The sequence below is a fragment of the Hyperolius riggenbachi genome, chromosome 2 (genome assembly GCF_040937935.1).
Source record: "Hyperolius riggenbachi isolate aHypRig1 chromosome 2, aHypRig1.pri, whole genome shotgun sequence".
NCBI classification, from domain to species: Eukaryota; Metazoa; Chordata; class Amphibia; order Anura; family Hyperoliidae; genus Hyperolius; species Hyperolius riggenbachi.
Genome location: NC_090647.1, coordinates 388,780,196 through 388,795,106, shown reverse-complemented (window position 1 = coordinate 388,795,106; position 14,911 = coordinate 388,780,196). Strand labels below are relative to the sequence as shown.

The 14,911-nt window shown below is 42.3% G+C and overlaps 1 protein-coding gene across 7 annotated transcripts in view; it reads left to right on the top strand.

The window, feature by feature from the left end:
- CAMK1G (calcium/calmodulin dependent protein kinase IG) overlaps window positions 1–14,911 on the top strand; it is a 2,474,997-nt gene that overhangs the window by 546,843 nt on the left and 1,913,243 nt on the right. For 6 of the 7 annotated variants that reach the window (XM_068269762.1, XM_068269761.1, XM_068269765.1 and 3 more), the window contains one exon: window positions 10,337–10,465. The exons of the other annotated variant lie outside the window; for it this stretch is intronic. In XM_068269762.1, the coding sequence (XP_068125863.1) occupies window positions 10,337–10,465 (129 nt within the window). The remainder of the gene's footprint in view (window positions 1–10,336; window positions 10,466–14,911) is intronic. 7 annotated transcript variants of the gene reach the window in all.

The window sequence follows — 14,911 nt, the reverse complement described above, 5'->3', positions numbered from 1 at the left end:
CGCAAAACAAATTAACCTGGTCAAGAGATTGGTGCCTCATAAACAATCTCATGAACCAATATTTCCAAATTAAGGGATATACGGGGTTACGGGTATAGGTGTAGCAGTGCCTGTGATGGATTGTATAAAGGCGCTCTTTTAGAAGGCACCTGGCACTGCTCCGTTGTGTAACAGACAAACGAGTTTCACTTTTCTGTGGTCATGCAAGTTTGTGAGTGATACGCAAGTGACGCCAATGCTGAGCATGTGGTATAGAGGGACATAGAAGTATGGCCTCCCCAGAGAGCCTGGTTACAGGAAGACCAAGAGGTCTTGCCCTCTCTCCCAGGGATAACTGCCTAGAGCAGAGAAGTTGTGTGAGCACGAACATCGAAAAGTGAAACATAAAGAAACAAAACCAGGTACTGTGGGGTTCAGAAGCTGGGATCTGCGGATCAAGCCATTTTAGGGGGGATTGTTAGAATTTAAGTAGGCCTCACTTTGTTACAACGGTTAAACAAACAGTACACTAAGTTAGAGGTAAGATTTCACCATGATCCAGGTGATCTTAACGAGGTAGAACACAACTCTGTGCAACTCTTGCTGATGAGTTTGCTGGTGCCGAAAAAAAGGTGATTTATAACAGATTATAACAAAAGCTACTTAAGGGGCACTAAGTTCAGATAAGGCACACTAACTCAGATAAGGCACACTAACCTCACATAAGGCACACTAACCGGCTTAGCGCCGGAAAACTCTTTTTTACTCCGGCGCTAACACTTAGCGCCGGTTAGTGAATCAAGCCCTAGGTGCACAACTACCCATTTGATAAATCCACCTCAATTCCTTTTGTAGGAGTCGTCTAATTATGATTCTTCCCCTAGGGCCAACCATCACTTGTTTCAGAGCAACCACTTTTAATCCAATGGTTTTGTCCTGATGACATGATAAAAAGTGGGATGCAACTAGTGTTGGGCGAACAGTGTTCGCCACTGTTCGGGTTCTGCAGAACATCAGAACATCACCCTGTTCGGGTGATGTTCGAGTTCGGCCGAACACCTGATGGTGTTCGGCCTTTTAAGTTCGGGTTCGCCCCGAACTACTAATTGGCCGCCGAACAGGGCCGAACAGGGCCCTGTTCGGCCGAATACTGCCCCCCTATGGGGTCGCAGGCATAAGGGGGGAGCATGCCCCGATCGCGGGGGGGGGGGGGGGGGTCGGAAATTCCCCCCACCCCCTCCGCTAGCGCTCCCCCCTCTGCCCGCTTCCCCATACAAAAGTTTCAGGAAGTACCGGTCCGGTGGTAGTGGGTGGCTGGCAGTGGGCGGCACTGTGAAGTGAGTGACTGAGGAGGAGGAGTCTGGAGAGTGACACGTTGAGGGAGGCCGGGCAGCAGGCGGTTCAGCAGTAGTACCGTACTACTGCTGAACCGCCCGCTGCCCGGCCTCCCTCAACGCGTCACTCTCCGGACTCCTCCTCCTCAGTCACTCACTTCACAGTGCCGCCCACTGCCAGCCACCCACTACCACCGGACCGGTACTTCCTGAAACTTTTGTATGGGGAAGCGGGCAGAGGGGGGAGCGCTAGCGGAGGGGGTGGGGGGAATTTCCGACCCCCCCCCCCCCGCGATCAGGGCATGCTCCCCCCTTATGCCTGCGACCCCATAGGGCCCCCAAAAGCGGGATGTTCGGGGAGTTCGGGGTTCGGCCCGAACATGCCGAACATTGCGGCCATGTTCGGCGAACTTTCCCGAACCCGAACATCCAGGTGTTCGCGCAACACTAGATGCAACGCTAGTCAGTTGTTTATTATTAGATTTATCTCTACTGGCCAAAGTGATGTTAGACAAGTTCTGTTGGATCCTGTTTTTTAGTTGGTTACTAGTCTGGCCTACATACAATTTTCCACAATCACAAGAAAGTAAGTATATAACTCCTCTAGTCTTACAATTGTTATATTGATGGAGACGATAAACACTAGTACCCATACTATTTGTAACTGATAGAATAAATGTTGAGATATATATATATAGGTGGATATGGTCCGAGCTAACAAAAAAAGGTTTTACATACTACGTTTTTTGAAAAACCTATACAAAATCTTTGATAATCACTTATCACATATTAAAATTCTATAAAAATGTGCGGTCCCGTCCTCCCCAAAAAACCTCCCCCCACCCTTCAAAAGGACTCCCCCTCCCCCACAGACCTAGAATGACTCACTAACTAAACCCAGATATCAAAGTATTCCTATGGCAGTGAAGCATATGCATCTGCCTCACTGCAAAACAGAGTACTCATTGGCCAAAACAAGACTGAGCTCAGGTAACTCCGATGGTCCAGCAGCCTCCAAAGGAACTATAATATCGTCACCAAAGTTTCATATAAGCAGACACCAATGTGTCAGGTTCACAGAGATGAGGCTGTGCAGATAAACACATAGTCCAGCATCATGAGCAGGTCAGAGTAGATGAATACAGCAAGCCATAGCAGAGAAGCAAACACATAGCCAGCACCATGAAGCAAATCTGGTGTGCCAGGGTAAACAGCCAAAGCATGTATCATGCAGGGATGTCAGATGTGGACGTAGCTGTAAAGCAGCACCTTGTGTAGTTCATAAGCCAGAAAAGCTGTGTCTCTGCAGCATTACTTAATGTATTGCGTCCAGCACAGTTCAGCACATTCAGACTCAGCATGTAGGATCCATATCAAAATCAAACACATGTGCCCAATGGGCTGCTTACGTTCACCAGGTCTCGTGCTGTAGTTGTTCAAAGCTGTCCATTGGCACTAAGGTGTGATGGCTGGCTGTGAATGCAGGGTCAAATAGGTCAAAGAGGTCCACAAGGTGGAAATTTGGAAGGCTCAAAGCCAGGCAGGTCCGGAATGGAGAGGAGCAGGGAGGTCGGGACGCAAGCACATGCGTCCTCGACCGGTTTCGCTGGACTTCCGGCTTCCTCTGGAGGTATGACCATTTCCTGTGCTGCTTCCAAATTATACCCCCCAACCCACGTGAGCCGAGAGCCGGAGCCCGCCCCCGCCCGCCCCCCCTGGCGGCAGATGCCGGACGAAGGCCGGGGCCAGCCGACACCGCGGGGAAGCGCCAATGCGTCGCTCACCCGATCCGTCCACACGGCCCCGCCCCCCGCCCGCACACCCGCCGGGCGACGGGGCGGAGAGGGCAGACACAGCAGGAGGACACCTCAGTGACCCACCGGATGCGTCCGCCACACTCCGCCCCCACGCCCGACCGCCGCCGGGAGGGGCAGGCAGGGACAAGCACCACAGCTCCCAGCAAACCACCAGAAGGAGAGTGATCGTAAAACAGTCAGTAGAAAATAAGTACAATACTATCTCTAAACTTTATTCTCCAACTTCCTATGTGACATTAACCCACAACAATGTATAGCTAAACCAATCATATCAAAAAGATGGCATATTCAAGTGACGCAAATGCTGAGCATGTGGTATAGAGGGACATAGAAGTAGGGCCTCCCCAGAGAGCCTGGTTACAGGAAGACCAAGAGGTCTTGCCCTCTCTCCCAGGGATAACTGCCTAGAGCAGAGAAGTTGTGTGAGCACGAACATCGAAGAGTGAAACATAAAGAAACGAAACCAGGTACTGTGGGGTTCAGAAGCTGGGATCTGCGGATCAAGCCATTTTAGGGGGATTGTTAGAATTTAAGTAGGCCTCACTTTGTTACAACGGTTAAACAAACAGTACACTAAGTTAGAGGTAAGATTTCACCATGATCCAGGTGATCTTAACGAGGTAGAACACAACTCTGTGCAACTCTTGCTGATGAGTTTGCTGGTGCTGGAAAAAAGGTGATTTATAACAGTTTATAACAAAAGCTACTTAAAGAGACACTGAAGCGAAAAAAAAATTATGATATTATGATTTGTACGTGTAGCACAGCTAAGAAATAAAACATTAAGATCAGATACATCAGTGTAATTGTTTCCAGTACAGCAAGAGTTAAGAAACTCCAGTTGTTATCTCTATGCAAAAAAGCCATTAATCTCTATGACTTTCAAAGTCGTGGAGAGGGTTGTTATCTGACTTTTATTATCTCAACTGTAAGTGAACAGTTTTCTTTTTATCTGCCAGAGGAGAGGTCATTAGTTCACAGACTGCTCTGAAAGAATCATTTTGAATGCAGAGTGTTGTGTAATCTGCACATATTAGAGAATGATGCAATGTTAGAAAACACACTTTATACCTGAAAATAAAAGTATGAGAATATTTTCTTTGCTGCTAATCTTCTAGTAATTATTCATAGTACACAACCAATTTATTATATCATATTTTTTTTCCCGCTTCAGTGTCTCTTTAAGGGGCACTAAGTTCAGATAAGGCACATTAACTCAGATAAGGCACACTAACCTCAGATAAGGCACACTAACCGGCTTAGCGCCGGAAAACTCTTTTTTACTCCGGCGCTAACACTTAGCGCCGATTAGTGAATCAAGCCCGAGGTGCACAACTACCCATTTGATAAATCCACCTCAATTCCTTTTGTAGGAGTCGTCTAATTATGATTCTTCCCCTAGGGCCAACCATCACTCGTTTCAGAGCAACCAGCTTTAATCCATTGGTTTTGTCCTGATGACATGATAAAAAGTGGGATGCAACGCTAGTCAGTTGTTTATTATTAGATTTATCTCTACTGGCCAAAGTGATGTTAGACAAGTTCTGTTGGATCCTGTTTTTTAGTTGGTTACTAGTCTGGCCTACGTACAATTTTCCACAATCACAAGAAAGTAAGTATATAACTCCTCTAGTCTTACAATTATTATATTGATGGAGACGATAAACACTAGTACCCATACTATTTGTAACTGATGTGGTGGGATACATAAATTAACAAATAAAGCAGTCACCACAAGGGTGGCTGCCTTTTAACCTGATCCCTCTCCCCAGGTTATAGTGGATCACTGATATAAGCTGTTACAAATGGTGTCTCTCAAATTTCTAGCTATTCTACAACTTATGGAGGGATAAGTCTTAAAGGGGAACTGAATTAAGAGGTATACGGAGGCTACCATATTTATTTCCTTTTAATCAATACCAGTTGCCTGGCAGCCCTGCTGGTCTATTTCTCTGCAGTAGTATCTGAATAACACCAGAAACAAGCATGCAGCTAGTCTTGTCAGATCTGACTTTAAAGTCAGAAACACCTGATCTGCTGCATGCTTGTTCAGGGGCTATGGCTAATAGTATTAGAGGCAGAGGATCAGCAGGGCTGCCAGGCAACTTGTATTGCATAAAAGGAAATAAACATGGCAGCCTCCATATACCTCTCTCTTCGGTTGTCCTTTAAGGACCGATGACAAATGGTTGTCTGATAATAATATAGGCCAATGTTTTTGCAGAAGAAGCCTAAGATCTGACCATTAATTGTTGAAATTAGAGATAAAGCATATCGTCTTATCAGATCGAGTAGCTTTAGAATGTAAAAGTTCCATTCTGTCAGAGTTTTTTGCTCTTTGAAATGCCCAGGATATTACCTTCTTTGGGTAGCCACGTTCACAAAGTCGATTTGTTAGATCTCGCGACTGTCGAAGGAAATCCTCAAAGTTGGTACAATTTCTTCTCAGACGTAGAAACTGGCCAATTGGCAAATTGTACTTATGGTCCTGCTTATGGCAACTCTGAAAATGTAGTAGACTATTTGTTGCAGTTGGTTTTCGATAAAGGTTGGAGTGTATACAGTTATCAGAACCCATGGTAAGTTGGATTTATGACAGAGGTGCCAAGCACGTTTTGGACCCCACGCTGTGAGAAACTCCAGTCATTTATTGCCTGATGAGGCGGGATGTTTTCCGTGAAACGCGTTGTATTTTTAATAGGAGTATGTGAATAAATTATCGTCTCTTCAATCAACAGCATCGTGTCTGTTTTGGGTGTTGCTGGGCCACCACCGCCACCTGAATACTTTTAAACCTTTTAGATATTTTTACTCTTTTGGCGCCTCTGCTTTTCCATATATCAAGTCATCCACCCTTGGTGGAAGGGTGAAATACCCTCTTTTCCTTCTACAGAGAGAGACGTCTTAGCCCTGAGTGAGGACAGGCCTAATCTCCCCACCTGCTCATTCAATGGTTGCCTAAAGGGTAACCCAGGTTTGGAAGTATATTACTTACATTTCATTATTACCTCAATTTCCAAAACATATTACACTATATTGGGCTCTTGGTCTCCATTTGTTCATGGTAAGTTGAAGGTCAAGGAACGCAACCTGATAATCTGAGATGTTAGAGGTTAGATGGATGTTAAGCAAGTTATCACTCAATACATCAATACATTCCTGACACAGCTCCCTGGGCCCATCCCAGAAAACATGATGTCATCAATAAATTGATGCCAATCCAAAATATGGGATTGATATTCTTCCCGGGAACTGCCAAAAACCACCTCCCTCTCCCACCAACCAAGAAACAGGCTCGCATATGAGGGTGCATACCGGTCCCCATCAGTACCCGTCGTTAAAATTGGTGATCAAAAGTAAAGTAGTTGAATTTCAATATGAATTCAAGCAATTGCAACACCAGGGAGTTTCTGAGGTTAAATTCATGACCCTCCATCTCCAAAAAATATTGGACAGTACGTAAACCAAATTCTTGGGGAATATTACTATAAAGTGATTCCACATCACATGTTAGTAGTAAAAATGTTTCTGTACCATGTTAGCCAAACTATATATGTAGGTAGAAAAAAACAAAGTAAAAGTAATACCTTTTAATGGCTAACTGATAAAGTTAAAAACTGGTATAATACAGTGTGCAGTCACATTGATGCAGTGAAAGGTATGCACTGACTGGTATAATACAGAGTGCAGTCACACAGATGCAGTGAAAGGTATGCACTGAGTGGTATAACACAGAGTGCAGTCACACAGATGCAGTGAAAGGTATGCACTGACTGGTATAATACAATGTGCAGTCACAGATACAGTGAAAGAGATGCACTGACTGGACTAATACAGTGTGCAGTCACACAGATGCAGTGAAAGGTATGCAGTGACTGGTATAATTCAGTGTGGAGTCACACAGAGGCAATGAAAGGTATGCACTGACTGCTGGTATAACACAATGTGGACTAATAGAGTGTACAGTCACAGAGATGCAGTGAAAGGTATGCTATGACTGGTATAATACAATGTGCAGTCACAGAATCAGTGAAAGGTATGCACTGACTGGTATAATACAGTGTGCAGTCACATTGATGCAGTGAAAGGTATGCACTGACTGGTATAATACAGAGTGCAGTCACACAGATGCAGTGAAAGGTATGCACTGAGTGGTATAATACAGAGTGCAGTCACACAGATGCAGTGAAAGGTATGCACTGACTGGTATAATACAATGTGCAGTCACAGATACAGTGAAAGATAGGCACTGACTGGACTAATACAGTGTGCAGTCACACCGATTGCAGTGAAAGGTATGCACTGACTGGTATAATACAGTGTGCAGTCACACAGATGCAGTGAAAGGTATCCACTGACTGCTGGTATAATACAATGTGCAGTCACACAGATGCAGTGAAAGGTATGCAGTAACTGGTATAATACAGTGTGCAGTCACACAGATGCAGTGAAAGGTATGCTCTGACTGGTATAAAACAGTGTGAAGTCACCGATGTAGTGAAAGGTATGCACTGACTGGTATAATACAGTTTTCTGGGTCTGGCACAGTATAGCAAGGGCCAACTGCAACAGACAGGGCTGTATATGCAGTCTCAGAGGCACACACACACACACACACACAAACCACATCACAAGAACATTAGCTCTCAAACGAGCTTTTTGGGGTGCTTTTCAGCAACAAATATCAGCAAGGAGCAAGCTAACAAGAGCTAACTAACGCTTTCACTATCTCTCTAGCAACCTTTCCCTTCTCTTACTATAGCAGCATCAGACAGCGAGTGAGAAAAAAGCCGACACTGCTGCCTTTTTTAAGGTAGGGGGGGGGGGGGGGTCGGGGGTCCAGGAGGGAGAGCAGCCTGATTAGCTGCCATGTGTCTGCTGACTGTGATGTAGAGGGTCAAAGTTTAGCCCAATGATGTGGTGTAGGGGGCGGGTCAAACTCGCTATGTGTTCACGGTTCGACGCGAACAGCTGATATTCACGCAAAGAAGATTGCCGGCAAACCAATTCGGGCCATCTCTACCTGGCATTAATATAAGCCAATCCCATTGGCTTACATTGATGGACAGGGTCAGAAGCCAATGAAAGCGGCTCCTGACCAGTGATAAGCGAAAATGCTAATAATCTGTTTGCATTAAGTTCTGAGAAAAAAATGTAAAATTTGTTTTTCGAGCGCTATTTTATTTAAAAAATCTATTATATTTTTCAAGTTTTTCATGAATTTTTGCAGTAAAAATATAGTTTTCGGGCTTTTGCGGTAAAAATATAATTTTTTGCTGTAAAAATATCGATTTATTTAAAAACAAAAATTACTATTTTTTGCATTTTTGTGTAAAACACAAAAACTTGAAAATGTAAGCATTTTTTTCAATTTTTTTTTTTTATGGAAAATATCATTTTTGATGCAAAAATGACTTTGGCGAAAATTCGCAAGCAACACTGCTCCTGACCAGCGCACAGAGCTCTTCCGTCATAGAGACAGCAGAGAGAGGGACCTGCAGCGATGGGAGAGCGGCGCGACCGTTGAGAGAGGCGGATCAGTGAGGGGAATTGTTGGTAAGCGTTGTTTTACGGTACCAGCATTCCCTGGTCCTTAAGAGGCCAGACACTGCTGGTACAGAAGTAGTTAAAAGAACAGGAATATTTCAGTTACAATCATAGATTGTTGGCATAAGATACAGAAATTTTATAAGCACAGTACAAATTTGTTTTCATATCAATCATGCCAACATATCACATCTTTATCGAAACATGACAAAAAATACACACACACACACACACACACACACACACGCACGCACGCACGCACGCACACACACACACACACACATATATATGTTAGTGTAAGTTACACTGATTCCGTGGCCAATACACAAAACTTGAGCTGGAACAAGAAAGGTTAGATAAACTGGGTTTAGTCTAGAGAAAAGACGCCTTGGAGAGGATCTAATTAACATGTATAAATACATCAGAGGGCAATATAATAGCTTGGCGGATGAGCTTTTTGTCCCTAGGCCTTCTCAAAGGACTACAGGACATGATCTGCGCATGGAGGAAAAACGTTTTAACCATTTATTTAGGAAAGGGTTCTTTACAGTAAGAGTGATTAAGATGTGGAATGCATTGCCACAGGAAGTCATTATGGAAAACTATACCTGCATTTAAAGGGGGCTTAGATGCTTTCCTTGCGTTGAAAGACATCCATGGCTACAATTACTAGGTAATGCCTAATGATGTTGATCCAGGGATTTTATCTGATTGCCATCTAGAGTCGGGAAGTAATTTTTCCCTTTTGGGGCTAATTGGACCATGCCTTGTAAGGGTTTTTTCGCCTTCCTCTGGATCAACAGGGATATGTGAGGGAGCAGGCTGGAGTTGTACTTTGTACTGGTTGAACTTGATGGACGTATGTCTTTTTTCAACCAAAATTACTATGTAACTATGTAACAGTTATGCACATTTACACCTTCTCTCAAAATGTGCTGTGTCGCAAATACAGTAAAATTAGTACTTTCCAAGATCATAAAAACTTTTTTCTTTTGCATTTTTAAAATTGATCTTCTCAAAAATGACAAGGTCTTTTTGATTTTTGTTTAACTTGTTCCCACTATTCCCCGACACACACACACTATACATAGCAATTTTGTTGATGAAAGCATGTATGGGGGCTTTACTATTAACCACTAAAGTCGGCACAAAATTAAGCGAAAATTACGTGAAATTACAAATGGATTGCACAAAATTGAGTGGACAAAACGTAATTAAGTGTGGACAAAAATAATTGTGAACATTTTTAGTAATCATAATTAGTAGATTAGGATCATCCATACCAGGCAATATGCTGAAGCCTGCTGGAAGAACACAGAAGGTATGCCAGGCATCTGGAGGGGTCCCTCACTGATATTAGAAGGGGCGTAGTGGGACTGAAGTGAAGTCTGGGGAGAGAGCTGGAGGATTTAGCTGCCATACTTGGAGAGGGGGACACTTGGTGTGCAGTTATGTGCTGTTTGCACTCTTGTGGAGATTGTAGTTCATTGGTGCCGATGGTCTCGCAGGCTCCCAAAGGTATTCTAGTTCATCCCTATTGATGTAGTGCAGAATTGTATATATGGTATACTCTTACATATATTATGTTAACATTACATAAATAAAATGTTAGCATTTGGAAGCTTGCCCTTATCTTTATTTATCTATCTTTTCTTGCAGCGGGGCCTTTTCTGAGGTTTTCCTAGTAAAACATAAATCCACTGGACAGTGCCATGCTTTAAAATGTATTAAAAAAGTAAACAGTTCAAGAGACAGAAGTTTGGAGAATGAAATAGCAGTTTTAAGAAAGTAAGACTTTTTTGAATGTCAATTTGAATTGCAAATGTATTATTTCTTATTGTTTTTATGTTTATTTTTTGTAGCAAACATTTTTATGTTGCTTTTCTTTTTGTAGCAAACAGAATAGCTGCATGAACTCTTGTTCAATATTTTTTTATCTTAATTTGATCACAGAGTCCATGAAAACTGCCACACAAGCACTGTGGTCAGCTCACCCATTTAATTACTGGTTTATCTTTCATAGTTTTATTGAGTCAAATTCTGATGTTCCCATGTAACAGTGAGGAACCAGTAGCCCCCGATTATTTTCAAGAAACCCCTTGCCTATTTTGACATTTGGCTACTGTGTGTGTCTACCCATAGTCAAATGCTGTCATGGTGAATAGATCTACACTGTGTTCCAAATGATTATGCAAATTGTATTTAAGTGTCGCAAAGGTTATTTTTTTTTTCAATTAAACTCAAGGATGGTATTGTGTCACAGGGCTCTTTTGATCTCTGAAATCAATCTTGGACACCTCTAATAACTAGTTTGCCAGGTGAGCCTGATTGAAGGAAAAACTACTAAAAAGGGTCTTCCATAGTATTAAGCAGACCACCATTATGAAGCAATATGAGAAAGAAAAATGATCTCTCTGCTACTAAAAAGTGTGAAATAGTGGAATATCTTGGACAAGGTATGAAAACTTTTATATTTCATGAAAACGTAATCACTTAAGGACCACGGGCTTAACCCCCCCCCCCCAGTGACCAGGCCACTGGTGGTGGTAAAATGTTTCACATAAAGTTAAATTTCTATACAAGTTTTTGTCTAATTTTATTGTGCTACATGTCTTTGATAAAAAAATTCAATAAGCGTATATTTATTGGTTTGGATAAAAGTTATAGCGTTTACAAACTATGGTACAAAAAAGTGAATTTACGCAGTTTAACCACTTAAGCTCACAGGGTTGTTTCTTTTTGCATCTGAGCAACTTTCACCTTCCATTCATTTGCCAATAACTTTATCACTACTCATTACAATGAATTGATCTATATCTTGTTTTTTCCACCAATAATTAGGCTTTCTTTGGGTGGTACAGTTTACTAAGAATGATTTTATTCTAAATCCATTTTAACAGGAATATTAAGAAAGAAATGGAAAAAAAATCATTATTTCTCAGTTTTTGGCCATCATAGTTTGAAACGAATACAAGTTACCGTAATAAAAACCCATGTATTTTATTTGTCTATTTGTCCCGCTTATAACACCATTTAAAATTATGTCCCTATCACAATGTATGTCGTCAATATTTTATTTGGAAATAAAGGTGCATTTTTTCAATTTGCATCCATCACTATTTACAAGCCCATAATGTAAAAAAGTATATTAATATACTCCTTTGACATGCAGGAGCGTGAACCGCACACTGGAAGGTGCACAGCCTATCTGGACGAACATATCCATCATGATAGGCTTATGTGGTTAAGGCAGCTCTGACTTTTCTGAGCACCTGTCATGTTTCTTGAGGTGCTAGAATGCCCGGATAGTATAAATACCCCCCAAATAACCCCATTTTGGAAAGAAGACACCCCAAGGTATTCATTGAGGGGCATGGTGAGTTCATAGAAGATTTTATTTTTTGTAGCATGTTAACAGAAAATTACACTTTGTGACAAAAAAAGTGTTTCCATTTCTGCTAACTTGTGACAAAAAAATAAAATAAAATCTGCCATGGACTCACTATGGGTGTCTACTTTCCAAAATTAAGTCACTTGTGGGGTACTTGTACTGCCCTGGCATTTTTTTTTTTTGGGGGGGGGCTAACTTGTGAGCACCCCTGTGAAGCCTAAAGGTGCTCATTGGACTTTGGACCCCTTTGCGCAACTAGGCAGCAAAAAAAGTGTCACACATGTGGTATTGCCGTACTCAGGAGAAGTATAATGTGTTTTGGGGTGTCTTTCCACAAATACCCATGCTGGGTGGGAGAAATATATATGTAAAGGACAACTTTTTAGATTTTGTTATACTAAATTGTAATTTACAGAGATATTTCTCTCACCCGGCATGGGTATGTGTGGAAAGACACCCCAACACACATTATACTACTTCTCCTGAATACGGCAATACCAAATGTGTGACACTTTTTTGCAGCCTAACTGTGCAAAGGGGCCCAAAGTCCAATGAGTACCTTTAGGATTTCACAGGTCATTTTTACATATTTGGTTTCCAGACTACTCCTCATGATTTAGAGCCCCTAAAATGCCAGGGTAGTATAGGAACCCCACAAGTGACCCCACTTTGGAAAGAAGACACCCCAAGGTATTCCATGAGGGGTATGGTGACGTGAGTTCATAGAAGATTTTATTTTTTTGTCACAAGTTAGTGGGAAAATGACACTTTGTGAGAAAAAAAAAAGGGCGCATGCGCGGCGCATGATGAGACAGTAGCTCATCTCGTGTGCTCCACTCTGGGGAGAAGCCCAGCGCTGAATAGAGCTTAGCAAAAGCATCGCTAGGGGAGAAATCCTGGCTGAGAAGCGCCCTGGGCACTAAAGGATGCAATAGGGGCAAACAAAAGGGAGAGATCATGCAGCGAAAGCTTTAGATTTCTTCCGCCCGAGGGGGGTCACAGGTTCCCAAGATGGCGCCGAGCAAGCACACTTCCGAGGGAGAACTTGAAGAAGGACAAGATTCAGTCTACTCCATGAAAGATATCTCCGATTTGATAGCAGATCTCAAAACAACTTTTCAGAGTGAAATAAGGTCAGTTGTCTCTACCATATCGGCGCAACTAGATGACTTGGGGACTCAGACCCACGTGTTAGAGGAAAAAGCTGACGACATGGCGGACACTTTGACTGAAGTACAGAACAAACAAGCAGAGCAAGACGAGAAATGGCTGGCCATGGAAGCAAAACTAGAGGACATGGACAATCAAGGTAGGAGAGATAACTTCAGGATTAGATCAGTACCAGAGTCAATAACTGAGATTAAAAGTTTTGCTAAGGCCCTATTTGCAGCACTTCTACCGTATTCCTCAGAAGAACTATTAAGAATGGACAGGATACACAGGGCACTAAAGGCCCCACGAAATAGTGAGTTACCCAGGGACATAATCCTAAAGCTACACTATCATGAAACTAAAGAGGGGATTTTAAAGGCAGCTAGAGAACTGGGAGCAAACGGAATTGGGGATTATAAAGTGCAGACTTATCCGAACATTTCGCCCCAATACTAACCAAGTGCAAAGCTATGAAACCACTCACTGCAATCCTGAAAAAAAAAGTAATCCAGTGCAAATGGGGATTTCCCTTTTCACTATCATTCAAGTTGGGTCCAAAAAGACATCAGGTTAGCAATCTACAAGAGGGCCTGAAGATCTTAAAGAAACATGGCCTACTGGAACAAGGAGACATCACCTCAATGAATATCACCAAGACAACCAAAAGAATACAAAGAGACTGGCAGGAGGTTCACCACCCTTCTTCTAAGAAGTCTAAAGAGAAAACTCTAACCGCCTCTAAGATTTCCATCTGGGACAGTGAAATGAAGAAATAAGGTTTATTATTTTCCCTTATGTGGTTTCATTTAGGAGAAAGTAATCTCCCTGTTATGTTTCTATAATCATACCAAAAGTTTAAAGTTATTATTTACAATGTTAAGAATGTAAAGTACCTACATATGTTCTTTTAGGGCTGGTGCACACCGAGCGGCTTTTTGGGCGTTTTCAGATCCGCTTGCGGCTGCGGATCTGCTTGGTCAATGTATCTCAATGGGGTGGTGCACACCAGAGCGGCAGGCGTTTTGCAGAAACGAAAAATGCCTGGGTGAGGCATTTTTTGGATTTCGGATGCGTTTCTGCCTCAATGTTAAGTATAGGAAAAACGCAAACCGCTCTGAAAAACGCCTGTTCAGAGCGGTTTTGCAGGCGTTTTTGTTACAGAAGCTGTTCAGTAACAGCTTTACTGTAACAATATATGAAATCTACTATACTGAAAACCGCAGCAGCAATCCGCAAAACGCTAGCAAAACGCCTCATAAAAATAAAAAAAAGCGTTTAAAAATCTGCTAGCATTTTGCGGATCTGCTAGCGGGTTTTGGTGTGCACCAGCCCTTAGCGTTGGCTAATGTTTGGGTGACAACTATTTATATTAATAAGCTAAGCTTCAGAGTATAGAATGGTTTATACTTGGGCCATCCCCGGTCGTCTGCTGTCTCACCTGCTTCTCCATCTAAGATGTTCTCAATTTATGAAGGTATTGATAACCCTAGAGGTTATTCATACTCGACTGTTTGTGTTAGAGATTGGATTTATTAATATTATACTAATTGGAATTTACTGTTAGGTAATGATTTGTTTTTCTACCTCCATGACCACATGTTATGATTCATTAATAATTCCTGTAAGTCTCAATTCTATAACATGTCCTTCAGAAACCTAGTGAATATATTTAGTGAGAAAAAAAAACTCCA